Source organism: Acanthochromis polyacanthus, chromosome 18 (genome assembly GCF_021347895.1).
Source record: "Acanthochromis polyacanthus isolate Apoly-LR-REF ecotype Palm Island chromosome 18, KAUST_Apoly_ChrSc, whole genome shotgun sequence".
Taxonomy (NCBI): domain Eukaryota; kingdom Metazoa; phylum Chordata; class Actinopteri; family Pomacentridae; genus Acanthochromis; species Acanthochromis polyacanthus.
In genome coordinates this window covers 28149118-28174126 of record NC_067130.1, presented here as the reverse complement: position 1 = coordinate 28174126, position 25009 = coordinate 28149118, and the positions used below count along the sequence as shown (strand labels likewise).

The window sequence follows — 25009 nt, the reverse complement described above, 5'->3', positions numbered from 1 at the left end:
TACTTTGGAGGAAGAGGAAGAGGAAGAGGAAGAAGAAGAAGAAGAAGAAGATTTCACAAAATGGCTTAAAAGTAAAAAAAAAAAAAAGGACACTCAGGAAATAAAGTATAAACAAAATAAATAAAGATAAAGTAGAACAACAACACAAGATAAAATAATAAAATGCCATATCCGGGTAAGGAAATTAACAAGTGTAATAAAAGTGAATATACAGGGTAAAACCATAAATACAACTCAAAAAATTATAATAACAATAGTATTGGCAAATAAAATAAATAAATAATAAGAAAATACTATTAAGAGATAAAAGAGAATAAAATGAAAAAAAGTTTTTTAAAAAATCAATTAGATGATAAAAATAAATAATAAAATAAAGAAACTGATTACATCACATAAATGCAAATAACTAATGGGCAACTGAGAATAAAATCATTTTTTTAAAATTAAATATCAATTACATAATAAAAATAACAATAATAATAAAAATAGAAAAAGGGGGTATTACTTAGACGCAAATAAATAAAGATAAAGTACATTTTCAGAAACCAATTAGATAACAATTATAATAATAATAATAATAACAATAATAGAAATTCATGGCATCACATAAATGCAAATTAAAGGTAATTGAGAATAAAATTAATAGAAAAGATTTTAAAATCAATGAAAAAAATAATAGATGGCATCACATAAGTGCAAACCTATAAAAATGGGTTTAAAGAAATGATTTAAAAGAAGATACTGATTCAGCAGCCATATCTCCCTGCTTTTTAGACTAATTATCAGAGCATGCTTTTTTTTTGAAAGACTCTCCAGTGAAACTGCTCACATTGGCTCTGCAGTCATCACTAAATATATTCATAATTAGAGCACAGCGAGTTGCAGCAACTTCTCTCAGTGCACAGATGGGTCCATTTTCAGATCCAAATTCAGATTATTCATAAAAAGGAACTTCATGGACTCTCATCAAAGGCTTTTAATGCACTAATTTATACGTGAAGTGCAGGATGTCGGAGTATGATTGGACCGTCACTGTTCAGGCCGGATAGATACAGTGTGATGGTTGAAAACGCTGGAAGTGGAAGCTCACTGGTGCTGATCCCAGCCTCTTCAATTTAAGCAGCTTTTGCTTTAACCGTAGCTTCCGTCTGCAAACTACCTCGGGTGTGTGTCATACTTAGTGTCTGTTCAGCTCCTGATTTAATTAAAACCTCTGAATCAGGACTCATTTCACCCTGTCACACAATTACAGCACAGAGCCCCAGAGAGCGACGAGCATCGGAGTATAAAGAAAATAACATATCCCAGGGTGATATCATCTGATTAAATGGCTCAAACAGACAGCAGTTGTTTTTTTTCTTTCTTTCTAACTCTCTCTCTTTTCCTAAAGGGCAAACATCCTCTCAGAATCAAGTCTGTTTTGGCTCAAAGATCAGCATTTCACTGACCCACATACACAACTCAGGGCTATCCTTAAAATGGATGCATCAGCGGTATCTGGAAAAGCAAAAAAAACATCCAGTATCTTGACGTAGCATTAAAACAGCACAATAATGAAGCCTCAGCTAACAACCTCCAGTCTGTGATGGTTTGCAAAGCCCCATGTTAAAGTCCACTATTTGGCTCCCAATGTGGATAGACACAGGATAATTTGGACTATGGCGAAAAGCAACGTGAAGATGAGCAAATAAACATACAAACTTTTGTCAGATTAGACCACATTAGACGCTGTTGATGTCTCTAGGAATGTTAGCCAATGCTTACACAATGGTGAGAAAGAGATGTGTCCACACAACAGAAAGGAAAACAGTTACATACATAGAAGACCTTTGAGCTTTAAAGAGCCTTTTTGCTGTCGTTTTTTTTTTTTTTTTTTTTTTGTTTACGCACTCGCACGTCGTTCATGTGATTGGGAGGGTGGAGCGTCTCACCTTTGTTTCTCGCTCCTCCAGGAGGGTCTCGAGCCTTTTTTGAGCAGCCCGGCCCTCGTGGTCGTCGCTCACGATCAGGATGATGTGATTCCAGTTGAACTCGCGCATCAGGTCGAACCAGACGTGAGCCTGGTGGGAGTATGGAGGGACTGTCCGCAAAAAGGACAGGTGGATACTCTGAGGGGCAGAAGACAAAGACTTTATTCACCACAAATACATTACAGCACAGTGAAATCTCTTTTTGCATAAGCCAGTTTGGGCTAGTTATAATAAGGTGCCTCTGGATCAGGTTGGGTTAAGGACCTTCTTCAAGAGCCCAACAATGGCAGTACTGAGGTTTAAGCCTCCAAACTTTTGATCAATGACCCAAAAGCTCAACCACTGAGCTACCACAGGTCTGAAGATGCCACAGCAACTTCATTTTTAATGGAAGACACACAATAAGAAGACAAAAGTATGTGAACACCCTTTCCTTGCATTGCATTGTTGTTTAAAAAGCTAAACCTGGAGGACAATGACTCCATATTTTGCTATGTGAGACTAAGTTAGTCACAATTGTCTTAAATTTTCCAAGATTTCTACGTCTGGAGGACCAATGCTTTAACAAAAACTACATATCAAAATGTAGACTACTAGCTATGTACACTGTAAACCATAATATGTTCAGCATAGAAATGGCAGCACTGGGATTTGAACCTCCAACCTGATGATCAGTGACCCAAAGTCTGGTGAGCAACCACAGCTCTGAATCACTGACAAGATGCAGTAACTTTCATTGTTAATACAAGAAGAAGGCAAAACTTGCCACAAGTGGAAATCATCTTTTGTCTTCTTAGACAGGTACAATATGGCCAAAAGTATGTGGACACATTTTCATTGGGGTCAAAAAGTTGGACCTGCTGGAAAATGACCTCAAGTTAGTCCACATTTGTTTGAAATAGGATTACAAAGTAATCACAGTAAGTACATTCAGCTTAGAAATGGCAGCACTGGGGTTTCAACCTCTGAACTTCTGACCAGCGGCCCAAAGCCTCAGCTGTTGAGCCACCAAAACTCTGATGCCATAATAACTTCCTTTTTTAGTAAAGAACAAAACATGCAAAAAAATTAACGTTTGCTACAACATATTTTCCCATCTAGGATCAAATAAGTCTAGATTTCTATCAACATTTCAAGACTGCCAAATTAGGAGGATTGTTGCTCTAAGTTGGACTACATGCCACAATGTAGATTACTAGCTAAGAAGATGTGATAAAAATTAAATTTCTAATGAAAGAAACCCAGTAAAAGATCAAATCTGTCACAAGTAAAGATTCTGGCCTTTGAGTACAACATGGCCAATAGTATGTGGACACCCTTTCCTTGGAGTACAGCTGGCCAAAAACCTGGACGACAATTGCTATCCTGGATCAAGTTAGTCCAGATTTCTCTCAAACCTTTCAAGATTCAAGACCAGATTTGATGACCATTGCTCTCCATAGGACTACATATCACAATGTAGGCTTCAATCAGCTTAGAAATGCCATCAATGGAGTGTGAACCTCCAACCCGCCGATCAGTGTCCCAACGTCTCAACTGTTGAGCCACCACTACTCTGAGTCAATCTGAAGATGCCTTAACAACTCTATATTAAAGAAAAGAAACACATTAAAGGAACAAAACCTGCCACAAATGGAGATTTTGGGCTTTTTAAACAGGTACAATGTTGTCAAAAGTATGTAGACACCTTTTCCTTGGGGTATAGCTGCTCAAAACTTTTGGACCAGGATGACAGTGCCCTTAAGGTAGTCCAGATTCCTCTCAAGTTTTCCAAGACTTCCAAATCTGAATGACCATTTCTCTAAATAAGACTACATATCACAATGTAGGCTAAATCATAGTAAGTTCAATCAGTTTAGAAATATCAGCAGTGGGCATTGAACCTAAAACCTTTTGATCAGCAACCCAAAGAATCAACTGGCCACCATGGCTCCAGGTCACTCTGAAGATGCCTTATCAACTCCATTTAAAATAAAAGAAACACACTAAAAACACAAAACCTGCTACAAGTGGAGTTTTTTGCCTATTTAAATGGGTACAATATGTGTGTCGTGGTTTCTCTCTGATGTGCAACATGGCCAAAAGTATGTGGACATCTATTCAGTGACCTGGAGCCTCAAACTCAACTGACTTCAAAACAACTTAATTTTTAATAAAAGAAACCCAATCAGAAGAAAACTTGTCACAAATGGAGATTTTGGCCTTTTAGAGCATATACAAAATACATGTTTCGGTATGTGGACACCCTTTTCTTGGGGACACAGCTGGTCAAAAAGTTGAACCTGGAGGACAACGATCCAATGTTCTGGTGTCTAGGATCAAGTCAGGATCTGGTCTGATCCAGATTCTGTTCAAAATTTTAACAATTACCAAATCTGGATGACGATTGGTCTAAATAAGACGACAAATTGCAACAATCTACGTTAGGAAAGCCAGTATGGGAGTCGGTGGAAGGGTTTTATTGAAAATAAAACAATCCCAACAAAATTCAACTTTCAATTACTTTTAAACAGCCAGAGTTTGCATTATTAATAAAAGTATGTCTTTTTAATGACATAAATGCTAAGCTGTTAAAAAGCTGTTGGAGGATTGGGGGATTATTTCATGTCGAGAAAACCCTTTTTTGTACACTTTACTGCACTGAAAGTCTACTCTATCCACCTGACTGATAAACAAACAAAGTGCAAAATATAAATAAAAGTACGTATGCAGCATGATAAGTAGTATTAGACTCGTTTTATTGTTCGTTTCGTTTTGGTCCTGAAATCCACCCTGAACAGACTCTTTTGTTGGAACCATAATCTCATATATCCCAACCCCAAAATGTTTTGAACCACACATGTTAAAGATCTGATTCAAATCAAAACTACAGCTGGATTATGTGATCTAATCTAAATTCAAAACCCTTATTTTCTTTAGAACAACCTATTTTCAAGATCTGATGCGATACCCAAAATCCCATCAAATGACTTCTGAATAACTGGGCTTCAGGCTGTTTTACTCTTACAACAGATTAGTGCTCAGTTTTGGAGATAAATGAGAAAAACATTTGGGCATCTGCATATTTTCATAATGTATAGCTGCATTCATGCTTGCAACTTTAGAATAACTGACACCACACATTAAAGATGAAAAACTTTCTTGTGCTGTAAACAGATGTCAAAGCCAGTGGATGAATGTCATGTGAAAAAGCATAAAACCGCCTTCATTATCTCTTGATCTATGCACAGACCCCCTCAGGCTTCCTTAAATCTCTGGAACTTAATGCTTCTGATTTCCTTTAATTTGCAAGATTATGGGCTGTGTCACTTTGATAACTCGATTTAAGGTCTATTTAAGTCCTTGGCATTTTATTTATGCGATTGCTTTAAAGTTTCATTTTGGCGGCATGTGATTCATAAAAACATAACTCAGGTCGGAGGAATTATTAATGATGTTCTTTCAAATTTCAGCTGGAAGCCCATTTAATCACAGCTCTGCTAATGGACAGTGATGGGACGTTTAATCTAGGAAGCTTTTGAAGGCGCCCCGGGGGAGCTGCTCACTCTTTCACTCTGCGTTCACTCTCCTCTTCCTCCATCTCCCTTTACATCACTGCCATCCATCACTCACCTTGTCGGAGTAGATGGACATGCGGGTGGTGAGCCCCACCACCGGGATGCGGTAGAAGCCTGCAGTGTAGGAGACCGGCGTCGGGGTGAGGTGGTCATTGGACTGTGGAGGGTGACTCACCAGGATGGCGTAGACCTGCAGAGACGCACCAGAACAGCACTTTGTCATTGCGACACAATCATTAGGACCAAAGAAACGGAAACGCAACTCCTGCGCTGATTAAGAGCTTGGACATTCAGCAGGGGGTCTTTATTGTGTAATTTTTTTCCCAAGCAATAAGAAAAAAACATGACTACAAAACACAAGCACACTGAAATATTCATCACACACATGTAAACAAACATCTACACATTGTTAGTCCGACTCTACAGGGTCTGAAAAAAAAACTTTAACAATGCATCCTCAGCAGGATGAATATGATATTTACAGTATAAAATGTTAAAAATAAGCTAAACTATGCTAAGCCAAGCTAAGCAACACTAAAATAAGATAAGGTTAGATAAGCTTATACAGAACCTAAGATAAGTTCAGCTAAAACAAGATAAGATAAGCAAAGCAAAGTTAAGCTAAAATAAGATGAGACAGGATAAACTAAGATAAGCTAAGATTAGTTAGGGTAATATGTGATAAAATAAGCTCCTAAAATAAGCTAAGATAGAGTCATTTAAGTTAAATTAAGTTAAAATAAGATAAGCGAAGCTCATATAAAATGAACTGAGATTAGCTAAACTGAAGCCAAGTTTAGCCAAACTAAACTAATCTAAATTAAGCTGAACTAAGCTAACATTAGCTATGCAAAAAAAAAAAAAGTTTAGGTAAGATAAGCTATGGGAAGATAAGATAAGCTACTCTAAGATAGGTTAAGATAAGATTCGATAGGATAATATGCAAGTTAAAATAAGCTAAGATGAAATAAGATAATCCAAGCAAAGCTACGCTAAAATAAGATAGAATAAAATAAATTAAGATTGGTGAAAGTAATATCAGCTAAAATAAGCAAAAATAAGTTAAGATACAGTAATTTAAGATAAGATAAAATCAGGCAAGTTAGGCCAATATAAAGTAAAATAAGATGAGCTAAGCTAAGCCAAGCTTAGACACACTAAACTAAGCTGAACTAAACGAAGATATGCCAAAATAAAATCAGATAAGAAAAGCTACAGGAAGGTAAGATAAATTACTCTAAAATAGGCTAGCATAAGATAAACCGACGTTAGATAAGCTTAGATATAAGCTAAAACAAGCTAAAGTAGGTTAAGGTAAGATAAGCAAAGCAAATCTACACTAATATAAAACAGAGCGTAAACTAAGATTAGTTATTAAGTAGGACAGTTAGGTAATATAAGCTAAAATATGCTAAGATATAATAAAATAAGATAAAATAGAATCATTTGAGCTAAGCTAAGATAAAAATAAGATAAGTTATGCTAATATAAGATGAGATGAATTAGTTCAGCTTGAATTAGTTTTAAACAAAACTAATTCAAGCTGAACTAATTCAAGCTAAGATACGCCAAAATAAGGTAAAATAGAAAATGCTATGGGAAGAATAGATAAGCTACTCTACAATTGGCTTAGATAATATATAAGTATAGGTAAGGTTAGCTCAAATAAATTAAGCTAAGATAGGCAAAGAAACTATACGCTAAAATAAGACAAGATAGATTAAGATGGGCTGAGATTAGTTATTAGCCGCATAGTTAGTTCATATAAGCCACAATAAGACAGAGTAGATACACTAAGATAAAAGAAGAGAGCAATTTAAGCTAAGCCAAGTAAAGATAAGAAAAAATAATCTAAGTCAAGCTAAAATAAAATGATGAAATGAGATGAGCTATGCTAAACTAAGCTGAACAAAGCTATGCTGGAATAAGATACGATAGATAAATGAACTTAATCTTAGACTAAGAGATGTCAAGCTAAACTATACAATACAATACATTAATTTATACAATAATTAATTTCTGCAAAAATAGCCTGTTTTGATTCAAACCTCCAAGTTTTCAAGCTCAATTTCAGACCAGTCCTCAGCATTAGCTAGAAACAGAGGAATTCGCTTAAGGTCTTTTTCAGTTTATATCTATCAATAATCAAGAGATCACAAACTGATGGCTTCACATTTTAATCTGGGGCAGCTGATGCCCCTGAACATATGTGTCCCTGAGGCAACTACCCACTTTACCCCGTGGATAATTCACTCTGGGCTCAAACATCTGTTTTTCTGTTTGAGATGGACCAAATCTGCTTTAAGAACAACACAGGCAACCTTAAGTGAGTGCAACTGCTGCCCTAAAACATTGTATAACAGGTTAAAAATAACATTTTGGATACGTAAATTACAGTCAGGGAGGAACGCATTTACAACAAAGAATAAAAGAGCAAAGAATTATTACTTTTTTGTTTGAATGATGCTCAGAAGACTGATTTGTTGCTTTTTAGTCGTATTCCTGCATTAAGAAAACCGAAGCTGTGCAAGCGTTTGATTAAAAAATGAACTTCAGTGAGGCCAGACTTGAGAAATGCCTCGGAGATGTGCAGGAAGGGGGAATAAAGTTGGCACGGCCGCGCAGGGATGGATTATTGGATACGAGCGCTCCGTATGGTTGGGTCAAAAATGAGGTCTATCTTCCAAGGACTGCTCCCAGGCATCTACTCCTCCATCTGCCACCGACTTCCTCCTCTCTGACTGTCACCTACGAGCTAATCTCATCCGATTAAACCCTCAGATTCAGACTTTCTGTCTAATTTAGCTGCGATTCATCCACCAGAGAGGTTTGTTTGTTTGCACGAAAGAGCTGAGCCATTGTTATCGGTATGAACCAATGCACGCTCATGCAATGAGGCTGAACAGTTCTACAAGCCTGTGTCAATTAGAGACATCACGTTAAGCAGAGGACCAAGGACATGAAAGCACTGAAGCTGTGGGTGTTTTTTATTTTTTTTTGCATAAAGCTCAATTATGTGTGTGGAAGAAAAAGCATTGAGAGCGAGAGGGACTTCACGCCTCACCATGCTGTGACATAATGTTGGTGCCTTTTAAAAGTCATGTTGAGCGTCACATGCAGTTCAGTGTGCCGCAGCTTTTGTGCATGCATAACTTATGAAGCATGTTTTCTCTTTTAGACCCACAGCACCTTTACCATTGCTGCTAATTAAAGAAAATACGCAAAATACTCTTCACAGTTTCCAGTCGCACACTTTTGCAGCCGAGTCACTGATCCACATCTGAAAACAGTTCCATTCAAACTGTCATTTCTCTCTCCTGTTGCAAAATAAAAAAAAAAAAAAAGAAACGCGTTCACGCAGCGACGCGCAGTCAAAGCAAAAAGCCATTAATTCTGAACGACATATTGCACATTTTCACTCTCGACTGGCTCCTTCGCAGTTCAGTTGATCTGCAGCTGTGTGTGTCCTGAAATGTACAGTTGCCCCCTCATCCGAGACATGCCCCAAACCAAAAAGGGCTATTTCTGGATGTCTGAGAGAAAACAGATGGATCTGTTGGGGGAGTTCATTGTATCAGAACTATACAAAGTGCATGAATATGTGTGCTAAAGTGGAGAGTTGGTGCCAAATGGAACAAATGGATGGAGTTAGTCTGTTATGGATTTTTTTTATGTCCAGGAAGGAGAGTCTGCTGCTGAAGTCAGAAATGGGAAAACATCTGATTTTAACACAAAGGAGTTTTTCCTGCAAGCAGGAACGTCCAAGGAGCAGGGATTAATCCATTAAACACTTTAATAAAAACCCAAACAGCAAACCGTCTTTACGTTTGGGTGCAGTTGTGGTTAAATTGCATCTAAATGTGGATTTTATGACAAAACACATCTGGTTCTGACATGCAGGACATTTTTTCTGCGACTTCAAGAGAGCAGATTCATCCAGAACACCGTCATGAAAACTCCAACAGCAAACTATCTTTACAGATAGGTGCAAATGTGGTTAAATTGTGCCAAAATGCGCGCTTCAGTGTGCAATTTATCTTAAAATGCATCCGTTTTGAACATGCAAGAGGCTTTTGTCGGCAAGAAGCAACTTCCAAGGAGCAAAAATTCCTCTAAAATACCTTCATGGTGACTCTAAAAATCAATCTTTCTTTGCAGTTAGGTACAGTTGTAGATAAATTGTGTCTAAATGTGCAATTTATGACAAAACACATCTGATTCTGACATGCAAGCTTTTTTTTTTTTCTGCAAGCAGCAGCTTCCAAAGAAAAGAAATCCCACTAAAACACCGTCACCTAGAATCCGACTGCAAACAATCTTTAAATGTAGGTGCAGTTGTGGTTAAAGTTAATCTAAATGTGTAATTTATATTCATAAATTTCAAACTTAAGTGCAATTTTATCGCAGGCAAATGACTATAAATAGCACATTTGCACAGAGCTGTACCTAGATCTCGGCTCATATTTATAAAAACACATCTCATGCTGACATGCAGGAGGAGCAGATTCCTCTAAAACACCTTCATGCAGACTCCAACAGCAAACTATCTTTACATTTGTGTGCAGTTGGAGTTTAAATTGCATCTAAATGTGCAATTTATGAGAAAACGCATCTGATTCTGAGACGTAGGAGTTTTTTTTTCTGCAAGCAGCAACTTCCAAGGAGCAGAAATTTCTCTAAACCACCTTCATGAAGACTCCATCAGCAAACTATCTTTACATTTGTGTGGAAATTTGGGGGAAAAAATTACCTAAATGTTCAATTTATATTTAGCACTTGCACATTTGGATGCAATTTACCCACATTTGCACCTAGATCTTGGTTCACATGTAAGAAAACACATCTGATTCTGACATATAGGAGATTTTACTCCAAGAAACAACACCTCCATGCAGAAGCCAACAGCAAACTGTCGTTACATCTAGCTCAAAAATGTGCAGTTTATGAGAAAACACACCTGTTTTTCCTGAAATGTTGAAGGTTATTCCTGCAACTTCCAAGGAGCAGATTGCTCTAAAACGTTGTCATGCGGAGTCCAAAGGCAAACTATCTTTACATATAGATTCTGGTTAAAGTTCACTAAATGTGCAATATGCAGTCATAAATTGCAATTTTAGGGGCCATTTAACCACAATTTATGAATGAAAAACTCTACATTTAGGTGTAGTTGACCTGCAATTGCACCTAAATCTTGGCTCATGTGTCAGAAAACCCATCTGATTCTGACATGTAGGAGGTTTTACTGCAAGCAGCAACACCTTCATTCAGAACCCAGCAGCAAACTGTCTTTAGACTGACATGCAGTTGTGGTAAAATTGCACCAAAACGCGCAATATGAGAAAACACATCAGTGTTTCTGAAATGGAGGTTTTTTTCTGCAACTTCCAATGAACACATTGCTCTGAAACACCGTCATGCACAGTTCAATGGTAAACTATCTTTACATTTATGTGCAATTGTGAGTAAATTTGCACCTAGAATGCGATTTATTTACATAAATTGCACATTTAGCCGCAATTTACCTGCAACTGCACCTAAATCTTGGCTCATATTTAGAGAAACACATCTGGTTCTGACATGGAGGAAGGTTTTTCTGCAACAGCAACACCTTCATGTGGACTCCAACAGTAAACTGTCTTTACGTCTAGGTGCGTTTTAGTTGCAGTTAAATGTGCAGTTTATGAGAAAATGCATCAGTATTTCTGACATGTAGGAGGCTTTTCCTGCTACTTCCAAGAAGCAGATTGCTCTACCGTCATGCAGAGTCCAACCACAAATTTTCTTTACATTCTGGTTCAAGTTCACTAAATGTGCATTCAAATATTGCAAATTTAGGGGCCATTTAATCACAATTTCTGAATAAAAAATGCAAATTTAGGTGCACATCTGATTCTGACATGTAGGGGGTTTAACTGCAAGCAGAAACACCTTCATGCAGAATCCAACAGCAAACTGTCTTTACATCTAGGTGCAGTTGTGGTTAAACTGCGCCAAAAAGAGTGTTTTTCTGCAACTTTCGACACCAGATTCATATAAAACACCTCCAGCCTAAATCTATCTTCACATTTCGGTGCAGCTGTGTGTAAACGGAGTGTTTCTGCTCACCTGACTGGAGATGAGGTCCTCGCACACGGACAGAGCCATCTGGATGGCGTTGAGTTTGTGCGTTACGGAGATGGCGGTCAGCTTGAACTTGTCCCGGCCGTAGACCTGGTTGGCCTGGGTCACGGCATCTTTGAAGACCTGCTCGTACCTCTTCTGGCTCAGCACGGCCCCGATGTTCACGATCTTGGGCTCGCAGCCGGCCCGAGCGCAGGAGCACGACAGGAGCACCGCCAGCAGGAGGAGACGCATCGTGTGGACCAGCACCTCCACCAAACAGCACCGCGCAGCCCGCTCCCTTTTCCCCCCGGTGGCGGCTCGGCTCGACCAGCTTCTGGACAGCGGCACGGCTCAGCCAGCGGAAAGCACGACTGCAGACGAGGTTCCAGGTGGGCGGTTGAGAGCGGGGAGGGAGGGAGGGGACGGAAAATAGGTGGTTATGTGCAATGCGGAGGAATGTGCATGTTAGGAGCAGGCTGGAAACCAAGATCCGACCCGCATTGTCCACCTTTTCTTTCCTTTTTCTTTTTTATGCTTCCTCTCTGCGGGATGAAACAATCTCTCTAGAACCCTTGCAGGCTTCCAGCTCTCCGGGCCGGGTATCGCTGTCTCTCCAGCCGCTGCTCCGTGCGCTCTGCTCGGACTGATCCTCACCGATGCGTCGCCGGGCTGCTGCTCGCTCCGGGGCTGAAGCGGCTGCTGTCCTTGGTGCTGACAGCTGTGCATGCGCGCCGCGGTAGTGGTGGTTAATGCGCGCTCCCGTCGTATCAGCTCCCCTCCCTCCCCCCGCTTTACTCCTGGTTTTGCGCGTTGGCGGTTTTTTTTTCTGATGCAGAGAAGAAGCTGATCCTGTGAAAATAAACTGTCAGAATCATCGTGTAAATCAGAACCGGGCGTTAATTGGAGGATATTTGAGGGAACATGTGGTTTTGAGCTGCAAAGATGCAGAATTGATCCACATTTGGGGTGTTTTTGGTGATTTTGATGAGCAGATGTGGGGCAGCAGGAGGCGTTTTCATCCGGCCTTCCAGGTCAGAGTTGATCTAGTGTGAGTTATTCTGCTCCAAACTGGACGGGGGAGTCTGATTTGCACATTAATCAGCCGGATGTCAGCTTCCATCCATCTGCCTCTCCAGAGGATGAAGCGTCTTTAATCATGAGAGGCGCAGTGAGGAGAGATGCAGCTTTCATCTTCTCTGACTGTTGGGAACATCTCTGCAAAATAAAATAATAATAATAGTAAAAACCAGAGAAACGAGCAGAATCAACCTCCTGGTTACCTTGGAAACAAGCTTTTTTACAACACACACGGGTGCGCGCACAAAAAGGAGCTGACAGTGAGTTTATTCATCGCAGCAGGGAGCGAGCAAAGAAATCAGTACAACAAAAAGCACCAAAAAGCACGAAAAGACGTTTAGTTTGAGAGAATCCTCTGGTCAAACAGCAGCTTATGGTTTTATTTTTGTTATTAATACTCAGATACTATTTAAAAATCCCTCCCTGAGGACGTTTTGTATTCCCGATGCGTCCATTATGAGGATTAATATCAGAGATTCCTGCCTTTGTAAAAGGTGTTTTGAAACGAGGCCAGTGTTTGAACAGCGCTGAATTTTAAATCACACAACAGTGAAGCAGCAGCAGCTGATAAATTAATCACAAGATGAAGGAATCAGCATTCATCAGCTGCTGGCTGTGAGCTTCAGCTCCACTCAGACAAGTTTTAATTCAGAACTTAAAGGAAAGAAAATGTCTAACAGTGTGATGACATTAAGAACACTGTAAAAATGAAGTTTTATTTCTGGTTTCTTGACAAGTCTACAGATATTTTACAGATTTCCCCATTTTGATTTCGTTACACGACAGATTACTCGTGAAATCACAGAAGGAAATGCTTTAATTTGCTTGTTAATCATAAAATAAAAGGCTAAAGCAGAAGGTAATAGTTCTTTTACAACAAAACGACTGTTTTTAATCGGCAAAATTGCCATCGAAAAATACTGTTAAAAGCCATGTAAATCTAGCAGCACGTGTGCCAGAAAAAGTTGACGGAATTGGGACTAATTAACCACGCCTGACTTACACGTCAGCGGGGTTACTGCATTCGCTTCGGTATCTGGCTGGCTGGGTAAGTATGTATGTGTGTATGTCCGTTCAGATATCTGGGCGTGGTTCTGCCATCTACTGAGGGCTGGTCTAGTTTGGAAGCCTGCAGGGAGACTAGAGTGAATTCTGAGTAATGAATCCTCTTGCTGTGAGAGAAAAACCTGCTGATGGTAAATAAGAGGAAAGTAGGAATGGTTCAGAGTGAGATGAGAAAAGGTTCTTCCATGTTGAGCTTGATTAGGTCTACCATACCTTCAGATTCTTCCGTATACTCAGTGGAAGGATCCTGCCCTTCATCAGTGGGTTTATCATCCAGCTTAATACCATCAGTGTCTGAATCGGCCGTTTTAGGTCGCTGTGTGGAGCGTTTAAGGACCCTGTGTTGTGGATTTAAGGTTCCACAAACCACCAGGAAGCGACAAGGAATGAGGGTTGATGACGTTACTCCTGTAAAAATATGTCTTGATGATTGCCATGGTGTTACACAAAGAAAATGCATATTTTTTAGTATTGCTGCCCAAATAAATCAGCCTTCAAATTGTAGGAGGTATGAGCAAGTTAAAGTTCCACAAACCTTAATGGAATTAAAACCATTTGGTTACTTACATTAGGTAAGGCAGAGGTAATTCAGAAGATGCATGTCAAATACCTTCAGCCACTCACTCAGCTGTCTGCAGACAAAAACCAGGAAGTTCCTACCTGAACCTTTATTTATGAAGTTGGAGGTTCCACAACTGAGCTGCTACTCGTCGCCTCCTGGTGGAGATTAGAGGAAATAAATGAACATGCAGGTTCTAAACACATCTCAACTAACACTTGTTTTTCTGGGATTTTAATTAATATTTATCTGTAACTAAAACAAAACAAAAAAATAATAATCTGGGAAATTACAGTTTTAAAATTATTTATAGTAGTATTTTTCAGTCCTGAATGTGCATAATTGTTCTTACAAATAATGTCAAAAATAAATCTGTAAAATAAGGATATATATAACATTTGTTTATTTTAGAAATATCATCAACCTGACATCCAATAGAGTTTTGCTGTAGACACTATTTGTAGTTTTGCCATGTTTTTTGTAATTTTTTTTCACCGTGAACAAGAACATTAATGCTGTTTTCTGTGATTTTACTCGCCATTATCTGTAATTTAACAAAACAGGCAAAATCTGTAAAGTAAAATCATATTTAGTCCTTAATGTATACAAAATTTCTCCCAAATATCAGTAAAATCTTGTATTTTTTGGCAATTTGAAATAAAAGTAAGATGCAATTTTATGGTGGAATATTGCAAAAGAATGAATCATCAGTTGTTAAATTAGAGATTTTTGATGTGGATATTATGTAAAGTTTTGCACTGTTTTTTCACAGTCTATGTGTAAATGAAAATATTTTTTGGTCAATTTGCCAGATACTATCTGTAATTTAATAAAATAAGGAAACAGATTAAAAACAATTTAGACTTGTATTTTTCAGTCTTTAATATATTCACAGTTTCTCCCATATAACTTAAAATATCTGCAAAATCTTTCATTTTTACACGATTTTATGGTCAAATATTGCAGAAGAAGGAATCATCAATTGTAAAAATGCAGATTTTTGATTTGGGCATTGTGTAAGGTTTGGCCTGTTTTTTGTTTTTTGCCTGTTTTGTTTTTTGTTGTTGTTGTTTGATTGTTTTTTGTTTAGTGTTTTTAACAGCATACATGTAAATGAATACCCTTTTCTGTGATTTTTACAGTCTTAAAAAGATATTTCCAGGACAAATTTTCAGTCTTTCATTTCAGTCTTTTATGTACAAAAAATGTTCTTCTTAATAACAACAAATATTTGTGTGATTTTTTTCACATTTAAATACAGTACAATGTACTTTTATTGTTTGTAAACATTGAAAAAGAAATAACACTAGATAATATTTGCAGTTTGAGCGTATTTATTTATTTATAGTTAAAATGTAACATGAATTCTTTCTGTGATTTTAGTAGTTATTAGTGGTAACAAAACAGGGAAGATCCGTCCTACAACAACAGCAACAGTAAATTAAAGGTAATTTTTACAGTGTAGTCTGCAGTAAACAATGCCAGACATGTTCAAAATGGGAGCTGATTGTGATTCTTATTTCACTCCTGACACGTTTTTAAGCTTTTAAAAACTACATATGCACATGTTAACAAGATTTTTATTTAAAAAAAGACTTGATTTTCACAAATAAACCTGGAAGCAGATGAAAAACAAATCCCTGAAGGCAGCAAGCAAACAAAGTGAGAATAACTGCTGCAGCATCTACGATTTAAAACCTCAGAGAAACAGAGAATTAGTATAAATTCCTGAGAAACTGAAGCCAGGATTTCGGTAGATGTTGTTTCTGTGGAGTGCAGCCTGGACAGATCTATTTCCACTGTGGAAGTGAATCAACAGAAATCCTGGAATAGCAAATAACACTGCCTGTGAAATGCCAGAAAGTCCCTGTCAGCGACAAATCTCTAAAAAAAAGGTTGAAAAAACACCACCAGAGCCTTTTATGATTTACCCTCCACTGCCACTGCCGCTTTGTGTTGAACTTACTGGCCGGTGTGAAGCTGCTTATTAGCTGAGCTTCTCTTCCAGCCCCCTCATTCACACACCAGTGAAGCTGGACCAACGTGCTCTGCAGCTATTATATAATAAGCCGGTTTATTTGCTGCTGGAGTGACTGAAACCTGTGAAGCTTCTCCAGCTCAGTCAGACTGACGCACAAAAATCAGCTCAGGCGGCTGCAGTCACACAAAGATCATCGCTGGCTTTTAAAAACTCGAGTATACAATCCACACACACACGCACACTGACACACTCTTTAGTTCACACTTTCCACCTACACACAAGTAATACAGAGTCATACTCCACCCACACACTTCCACAGGGATACAAGAAGGTAGATTGTGTGTGGATGTGGGTTTGTGTGCATGTCTGTTTGTTGTTAAGGTTAATATACTAAAACATTTGTCATTTTACTTTGCATATTTTAATGGAAAATGTGTTGTTTCAGTCAAATATTTAAGCAAAATGTGTTGAAATGATACAATTTATGCACCAAAACAATTTAAGGTGCTTTCTGTAGCCTCCACATGGAACATATAAGGTGTAATATATTAAAAAATAACACAAAATGTCAACATATACCTACATTTTCCCAACACATTTCCCAAATACATTATTGTTAAAATTCCCCATTAACCTCCATTCTGTTGCTAACTTAGCTTACCTAGCTAGCTTAGTTTAGCTGTAGTACCACTGTTCAAGTTCTTGTATTGGCCCAGACTTAACTTTGCATAATTTAATGCAAAATACATGGTTTAGGTCAAACATTTAAGCAAAATGTATTTAAATGTTGCACTATATGCACAAAGAGAGTTTAAAGGTGTGCTCTGTAGCCTCCACATGCAACATATAAGGTATAATATAAGCAACAATAACACAAAATGCCAACGTATATCTACATTTTCCCAACAAGTGAACATACCATTAAATAGTAGTGTTTAATATTGTTAAAGTTCCACATTAACCTCCATTCTGCTGTTAACTTAGCTTACCTAGCTAGCTGAATTTAGCTGTAGTACCACTGCACAAGCTCTTACAGCAACTCAAAATCATGTTCCTGTAGAACTAAACTGCATTATCAAATACATTTTGAGAGAAAACCATTCTGTTTATTTGTACGTGGTTTACTGCTTCACCTGTTCAGCCAACCAATCAAATACTACATGGACTTGTCCCCATGGTAACCCAGAAAATGAAGGAGACTCTTCAAAAATGTAGTGAAATTCTTGTTTTTCAACCCAAATCATGACATTTCTCTCACGTTTAATGTCTAATGTCTTAAACTTATTCAGAAATTGTGTGAAAACTGAAAGTAAACAATAGAGCTCTGGGAGATGACGTCACACAATCCCGGCATGCAACAGTCGAAATCAAAACACCGCCATACTGGCAGGAAGGCGCGCTGTTTAAACTACTGCCAGCTAACTCCTAAACGTTCTTCAGCGTCGACATCAGAGATATGGTGGACAGTTGTTGCGCCCCGGGATGCCAGAACAGCCGAGGACGAGCAAAGGGGAGAGCATTTTATCGGATTCCCAAAGATCCTGAAAGACGACAGAGGTGGATCACTGCCATAAAACGCGCAAGAAGCGAGCAGAAGAAAACGGAGCGGTGGGAACCCGCAGGCAATGGATTTCACTGATGTAGCGACCACTTTGTATCAGGTACAGAATCTGTTTCCTAAGCTTTATATCTGATGGCGTAATTTCTGCTCGCTGCTCATGCGAATTTAATAGGACAAAGTTACACTTACCCTCCCAGTGACGACAGCGATATCCTTCGCAGGAAGACTCCAGATCTGAATCCCGGTGACAAAGTTAGCCTGTGTCCATTTATACCCTTCAAGGCTTTTATACGCTTTAAGAGATTCACCGGAGTAGGATGAAGGAAAATTTATCAGGTAATTGTAGATGTCAGGGTACCGCAGGTCCGGTAAAAGGTCCGCTCCGACCGCCTCAAGATTCTTAAATAAGAACCGGGGGCATGATATGGATCGGATATGTTTAGTTTGTCCAGTTTGTTTGTATATTTTATAATATCGTCTGATTTAAAATGAAAAGTAAACTCAGATGGCGTAAATTTTCTACCAGCCCCATTCATTTTGAAGCGGAGTTTCCTGCCAACATGGCGGCGTAAACAAACGGAGTCACGTGACGTCCGGAGCTCTATAACACTTTAAACGAAACTTAATTCTGAGACTGATGATTTTACATCCATTAGCGGAAGCAACACTTCTTCTTCTCTTTTTCAAGCTGACAGCCGTTTCCATCATGCCAAAGATCAAAAATTAACAATATTTCAGAATTTAATGATTTGAAAATGCAGTTTCCAAATTATAGGAGCTGCATTTTGTGGAGGCTTGGTTGCTTGTGTCTGTAAAGCGCTTTGAATGGCAAACAAAAGCTAACAGCGACTCTATTCCACTACCTCCAAATGATAATCTTTGTCTTTAAGTGTGTCTTTAAAGTTCTTCTCCAGTCGTTCATTAAACCCCTAAAAAGCCATTGCTGAGTATTAGAGTTATGAAGTTAGAAGTTAGTCCCAAAAAATTGATTTAATGATAAAAATTTGTTCCAAGTGAAAATGAAATTTTCACATTTGAGATGAAAATTGTCCACAATGACTCTCTCTGTTCCAAATGATGAAGAGATTGCTGAGAGTATGTTGAGGATTGTCCAGAGGGAGTTGAGGGCAGTCCAAGATGATCAAAAATGTGCACAGAATGCCTCATAATTGTACAAAATTGTATAAAACATATCTGAAATGCCTCAAAAAATGTCCAAGATAAGTTATAACTTGTGCAGACAGATTCAAAATGTCTTGAAAATTGCCCAGATTTGCTGAAAATCTGTCATTCTGAAATTCTAAGTCAAAAGTTCTGTTTCATTTCAGTGAAAATGAAACAGGTGGCACTTTTAGACCGGCTACTGTTGGGTTCGCTTGGAAGGAATCACAAAACACTACATCATGGAGCCAATTAATTAATAATTAATTCTGCAACTCTATGAATGGGACTATTTGAAAATAGTCAAAGGTATTTTATGTGTATTTGCACCTTGGCCCCCGTCCCTTTCCCTAAGGACTACAGATGGAAATTAGCTTGAAACGCTACAGTCTGGTACAAACATCTTTGCTCTTGAGCTTAATGTCATTGTACACTGTTCTGATAAATAAATAAATGAAATGAAATGAAATTAACCATTCTTAAGAAACTTCAAAAGGCCTGTAGAGCTATTCAGAAATGCACGTAAACCAACGTTTGCACTAATTGCCAATCAAGGAGTTATCAAACTAATAAAACCACTGACTATGTATCGACTTTAACAGGCACCCAAGAGGCCTACTTGGATAGAAACCTGTTTCCAGGATCGGACTTCCCTCCCGAGGCCTCATTAGGAACTTGTGTTATATAATTTGTACTGGCTGCTTTCTACTGGTGATTATCACACCATGCAGTGATCAAAGTTCAACTAATTGGAACTGTGAAAGCTGTACACTTGCCAATTGTTCAGATTGCACATCGTAAAGCCATAAAGGTGCAGCTTACACTAATTGAAATAATGGTTCTTTAGAAACAATGGTGCTAACGGTGTAAGTTCACTGATTAAACCCCTTAAAACTCGGCTCTGTGTATCAAAGTTATATATTTTGAAGGTTGTTCTCTCAAACACTGCAAAACTACTCTATAATACACAATGACAAACTGCACTGGTGGGGAAATTGAAGCGTACATGTTTGAACCAGCCCTGCGACAGACTGGCGACCTGTCCAGGGTGTCCCCTGTCTTCGCCCGAGTCAGCTGGGATAGACTCCAGCACCCCCCGCGACCCTAGTGCGGATAAAGCGGTGTATAGAGAATGGATGGATGGATGTTTGAACCATAAACCAGTTTTAAAGAAAAAGAATGATGCAGAAATCTTAGGTTTGTTAGATATGACAAACCTAAATCCATCCGAATCCGTGTTTTTGAGGCTGTTGGTGCTATGCTGCAGTTTCAAGGTGGAAACACTCAAACATTGCTCTGACTTGACCAAAAACACCATATTGAGATGTTAACAAAGGTTTTTAACTGTAGGCTGTGTGTGTTTAACATTTATAGGAGCAGTGTGTGGACAGCTAGCATTATGCTCTATTTACCTCTTAAAGTCAGAGCTTGGATGATGCTTGGCCTGCGCTGACCCAAGTTCAAAAAGCTGGAAAAACCAAGATGGTCCCCAACAGGAAGGCATTTGTTTTTTGGTTAGACATTGTTAGCCAGACTAGTTCATAATGCTGCATATTACAGTATTTTATGAATACAGCTATGTGGTATAATGGAATTGCATATGAAATGCCACTTCTGGCACATTTTGCATGCATTTCATTTCATTTTACTGCATTTAAAAACATGTGAGATGAAACGCTAAATGCAAACACTTTTTTATGATACCAGTTTGTGCCCATATACTGTTACGACACATTCAAAAATTAGACATTACTCTTTGTACAACTTATCAAATACGGAATAGCTTGTTGTGCTGCACTGCCGTCTTGGATTTTGAAGTGTTCTTGATGATTGGAGAGTTTCGTCCAACTTTCCAACTTGACTTTGAAATCTCATGATAAGGGGTTTTGACTCGGAGCTCAAAATGACTGACTTCTTAGTTCAAGCTGAATGCACAATAACACACTGAGAACCAACCTTTTCACAGAGCTAGCTCAAGCTAACTTCCTTAAAACAATACAGCCTGTGCATATGATGTTAATCAGATGGCAGCTCTCAAAAAAAGGGCCTAAAGGATATCAAGCCTGACTCAACCTCTTTTCCCTTTACGTCTTTATAATTTTAAAACGGCCAAAAGTGCCTTTAATCGATGAGTCACCCGTGTATGAAACAAAGTGGGAAGAGAACAGACAGAGCATGTCACACTTGAACTCCTACATGCTTTAGCGCTTAGCGTGACAGCAGCGCGTTTGTCTTGGAGCTGCGTGTCTTCAGCCTCGTGTTGGTCCTTTGCTTCAGAGAGTATTTTCCAGAACAACACTCGCTCTGAGTGGTGTGAAGAAGATGACCATGAATTATATGTGCGGGTCAGTTTAATGCACGGAGCAGCGTTTTGCAGGGAGGATGTGTCCGTGGCCGTTGGACGCTTGTTACATGGAGACCACATTATGTGACTGAAGCAAGAAGCAAAACAGGTCGTTCTCTGTCAGCGCTTTGACACAAACGGAGCTGATGAGGCCTCGGGAACGGATCACCTCAATGATTCATCTGCAGATGGATGCCTGCCTGTCTAATGTGCTTCTCTTGTAGTGTGAAGTCCTTGCATAAATTATACATACATGAGGCCTGCCTTGTGCTTGCTTGTCCTGATGTTGAGGTATTCATGGCGCGGAAAACACAAAGATTCTTCCGGATTTTAGAGTCCAGCTTCAGTCCTGACAGGCTGCAGAGCTCAGTGGGAGGCTGCAGGACTGATCAATATGGATCAATGCTTCGCTGCACATTGGAGAATCCTGCCAGCTCCAAATCTGTGCTTCTGTAATTGAGACAGTCCAGCCAGTCTGGAGAGAATTAGGATTCGATCTGAAGGAAGAACCAGGGCATGTGTTGTTATTGAAGATTTAAAAACACCACAGCGGTCTTGTTTAGTCATACAAAACAACACAACATGGACACTGATTGATTCTTTCACTTTTTTATGTGACATCCTTTTAGAGACCCAACTATGTTGAAACAGAAAAAGGTGTTAACATGTCTTTATGTTTGGTAATTCATGAGCGTGATGTATTTTTTATTTATCTGAGATATGGGGTTTGGCTGTAACCTTTGCGCTTACCCAGGTTGCTTTCTCCCGACTAGATCCTTGCTTGTGTTGTATCTACTCTCAGATGTGCGTCACTGTGCATAAAAGTGTCTGCTAAATAAAGTCTAGAATTGTAGGAGTTCGAATTTACAACTAGCCAGGCAATGACTTAGGGTGCCTAAAGTCTTGGAAACCATCAAAAAAATGTATTTTGTAAGTATACTAAATCAAGTAGATGAGCAATATTAGCCAACACAAACATTTTCTACGTAATTACTGATTTTGTTTTAAAAAGCAAATCAGAAAAACTAAAATCTAGTCTACATTGTTTCATGCTGAAGTTACTCATTAACTCATAAGGCCTTAAATGACCTGTCAGGACTCATATCTGACTGTGTGGATCTCATGAAGAACAGTTGCTGCAATGCTGTAGCTAACAGGAATCCTAATTAACTAAACTAAATTCACGCAGAAATCATATTCAGGTTTATTTCATGTTGGGTTTAGGCATGTATAATCAAGATATTTCATTTATTTTAATAAAATGTTTTAAGTAAGTACAGCTAACGTGATGTTAATTGCTAACTTACCATTAGATGTCTACTCATAAAGCTACTTTGTCTAACATTATGTGGCAAATTCAATTGTGGAGTAGCTCAGTGCTGTCATTAATTATGCTAAAATAGTGAGCAGAGCCATGCATCAATACATACATCAATACTTCAATACATACTTACTTATTTCTTCCTGTTCCAGGTATCATTTCCGCTGCCATGGCTGGTAAAGGGCAGTATTGACAGGTGAATAAAATAAAATGGGTTGTTACTTAAAATAAAATGATGTAGGAATGATCTAAGATATGATAGTAATTGAGTTGGTTTTAGATATGGCAATGCAGAAATGTTACATACAGTACCTTATAAAAATATACTATAAAACAAGTCTGTAGACAGTAGATAAAAGATGGACGTAACCTTGAGTTTGGTAATCGGCCATCGTCGCTTGCACTTTTGAAGCCAGGTGTAAAGAACGAGGGATGGATGACAGAGAACCTTTTTTGTTGCATATTTCAATGTAAATTGAACCATAATTTACAAAATAAGCATCGTGCAGCATTGAAGAAAACATGAAACTAGCGATAGAGACCATAAATTCATTAGAAAAGTGTTTATTAAAATAACACATCAGGTGAGAAGTGGGGTCATTTCCTCAGACTATACAATCAGATCTTGTTTACAACTAGGCTGCAGCCTGGTATCATAAAAAGCGTGTTTGTGGAATGTATTTTATTGCATTTAGTTTTTCATTGCACACCTTAACCATCTCACATGTTTTTAAATGCTGTAAACTGACAGGAAAAGCATGAGAAAGGTAGAAATGGTGTGTGAAATGTGTCAGAAGTGGCATTTTAAATGCAGTTTCATGATATCACGTAATTGTATTCATAAAATACTGCAAAATGCATCTTGTTAGGAGATTTCAGATTCATAAAGTTGAATGAAACTCACCAATTACAAGAAAACCTGAAAATCCAAGATGGCAGCGCAGCGCAGCACAACAGACTCTTCCCTATATTTTAAGTTGTACAAACTATTATACCTTAAGAATAAACTCCAAAGTGATCCTATAGACTGTATACACAGGACGATTGCAGCCTTAAATCTGATATTTAGTCGTCATCGTCTTGCTCGTTTTTCACCAAGTCATAAAGAATAAGGGATGAATGACAGAGAACCTGATTTTTTGTTTGTTTTACTTTGAATGGTCCCAAAATGTACAAAATGAACATCATGCTGCATTAAAGAAGACATTCAACTAGTGATTAAGACCATAAAGTGATGAGGAAAATATTTATTAAGGTAACAGATCAGGTGAGAAGTAGAGTCATTTCCTCATAGACTTCTATACAATTAGATCTTGTTTACAAGTCCAGGAGTCGCCCCCTGCTGGCTATTAAGAAGAATGCAAGTTTAAGGTATTGGTTTTAACATTGGAGGAAATATTTGGTATGATGTTATTACACAGGTGAACCCAAAATACAAAATATAGCATCAGTTCAGTCGTTTTTAGACATTTTGATGTTGTAATAATACCTATTATGCCCCAAGAATAAACTCCAAAGTGATCCTACAGACTGTTTACACAGGATGATTGCAGCCTTGAATTTGATATATAGTCATCATCACCTTGCTCTTTTTTACCCAAGTCATAAAGAATAAGGGATGAATGACAGAGAACTTGATTTGTCATCTATTTTACTCTGATTGGTACCAAAATTTACAAAATAAACATCATTAAGCATTAGAGAAGACATTCAACTAGTGATTAAGACCATAAATCCATTAAGAAAATGTTAAATAAGGTAACAGAGCAGGTGAGAAGTGGAGTTATTTCTTCATCGACTTCTATACAATCAGAAGTCGCCCTCTGCTGGCCATTAAAAGAATGCAGGTTTAAGACAATGGTTTGAACAATGTGGGAAATATTTTGGTTCATGTTTTGGTGTACAGTAAGTGCAGAGGTCAACAAAATACATAACATTTGTCCATCATTTTTAGAGAAATGTTAGAAATTGTGGCTGAAAAATAAAACAGTAAAGTAGGTTGCTGCAAAAGGGATGTTTTTCTCCACTGTTCTCCTTCAAAAACCAAGCAAATAAGTAATTTATCCACAGAAGCATATCGTAACAAAGTTAAGAGAGTGAAAGTACGTCGCTAACAGAACACACAAAAAAAGAAAAAAGAATGAAATAAGTCCAGAGGAGTCTTAGTTCCAGCTTTCATCACTGCTGTCTTCTCCTCTTTGAGTGTAGACTTTGGATATAAAGGCTCAGATTGTAGGGCCAAGTTTCCTTCATGTGCTCTATGAAAGCAGATCAAGCTGGGTTTTTGTTGCTAAGAATATGCAGCAAGAGC

At 38.3% G+C, this 25009-nt stretch overlaps 1 protein-coding gene across 16 annotated transcripts in view; it reads right to left on the bottom strand.

Moving 5' to 3' along the window:
- Positions 1-12370, bottom strand: part of grin1a (glutamate receptor, ionotropic, N-methyl D-aspartate 1a) — a 45153-nt gene extending 32783 nt beyond the window's left edge. For 11 of the 16 annotated variants that reach the window (XM_051938802.1, XM_051938798.1, XM_051938804.1 and 8 more), the window contains exons 1-3: positions 11633-12369; positions 5583-5717; positions 1932-2108 (exon numbers count right to left, since the gene is read on the bottom strand). In XM_051938802.1, the coding sequence (XP_051794762.1) occupies positions 1932-2108; positions 5583-5717; positions 11633-11881 (561 nt within the window). In that variant the 5' untranslated portion in view covers positions 11882-12369. Of the gene's footprint in view, positions 1-1931; positions 2109-5582; positions 5718-11632 lie in introns of all 16 variants that reach the window. The other 5 variants (XM_051938805.1, XM_022191039.2, XM_022191040.2 and 2 more) reach the window with 3 other exon arrangements.
- Between the last annotated feature and the right edge of the window lie 12639 nt (positions 12371-25009).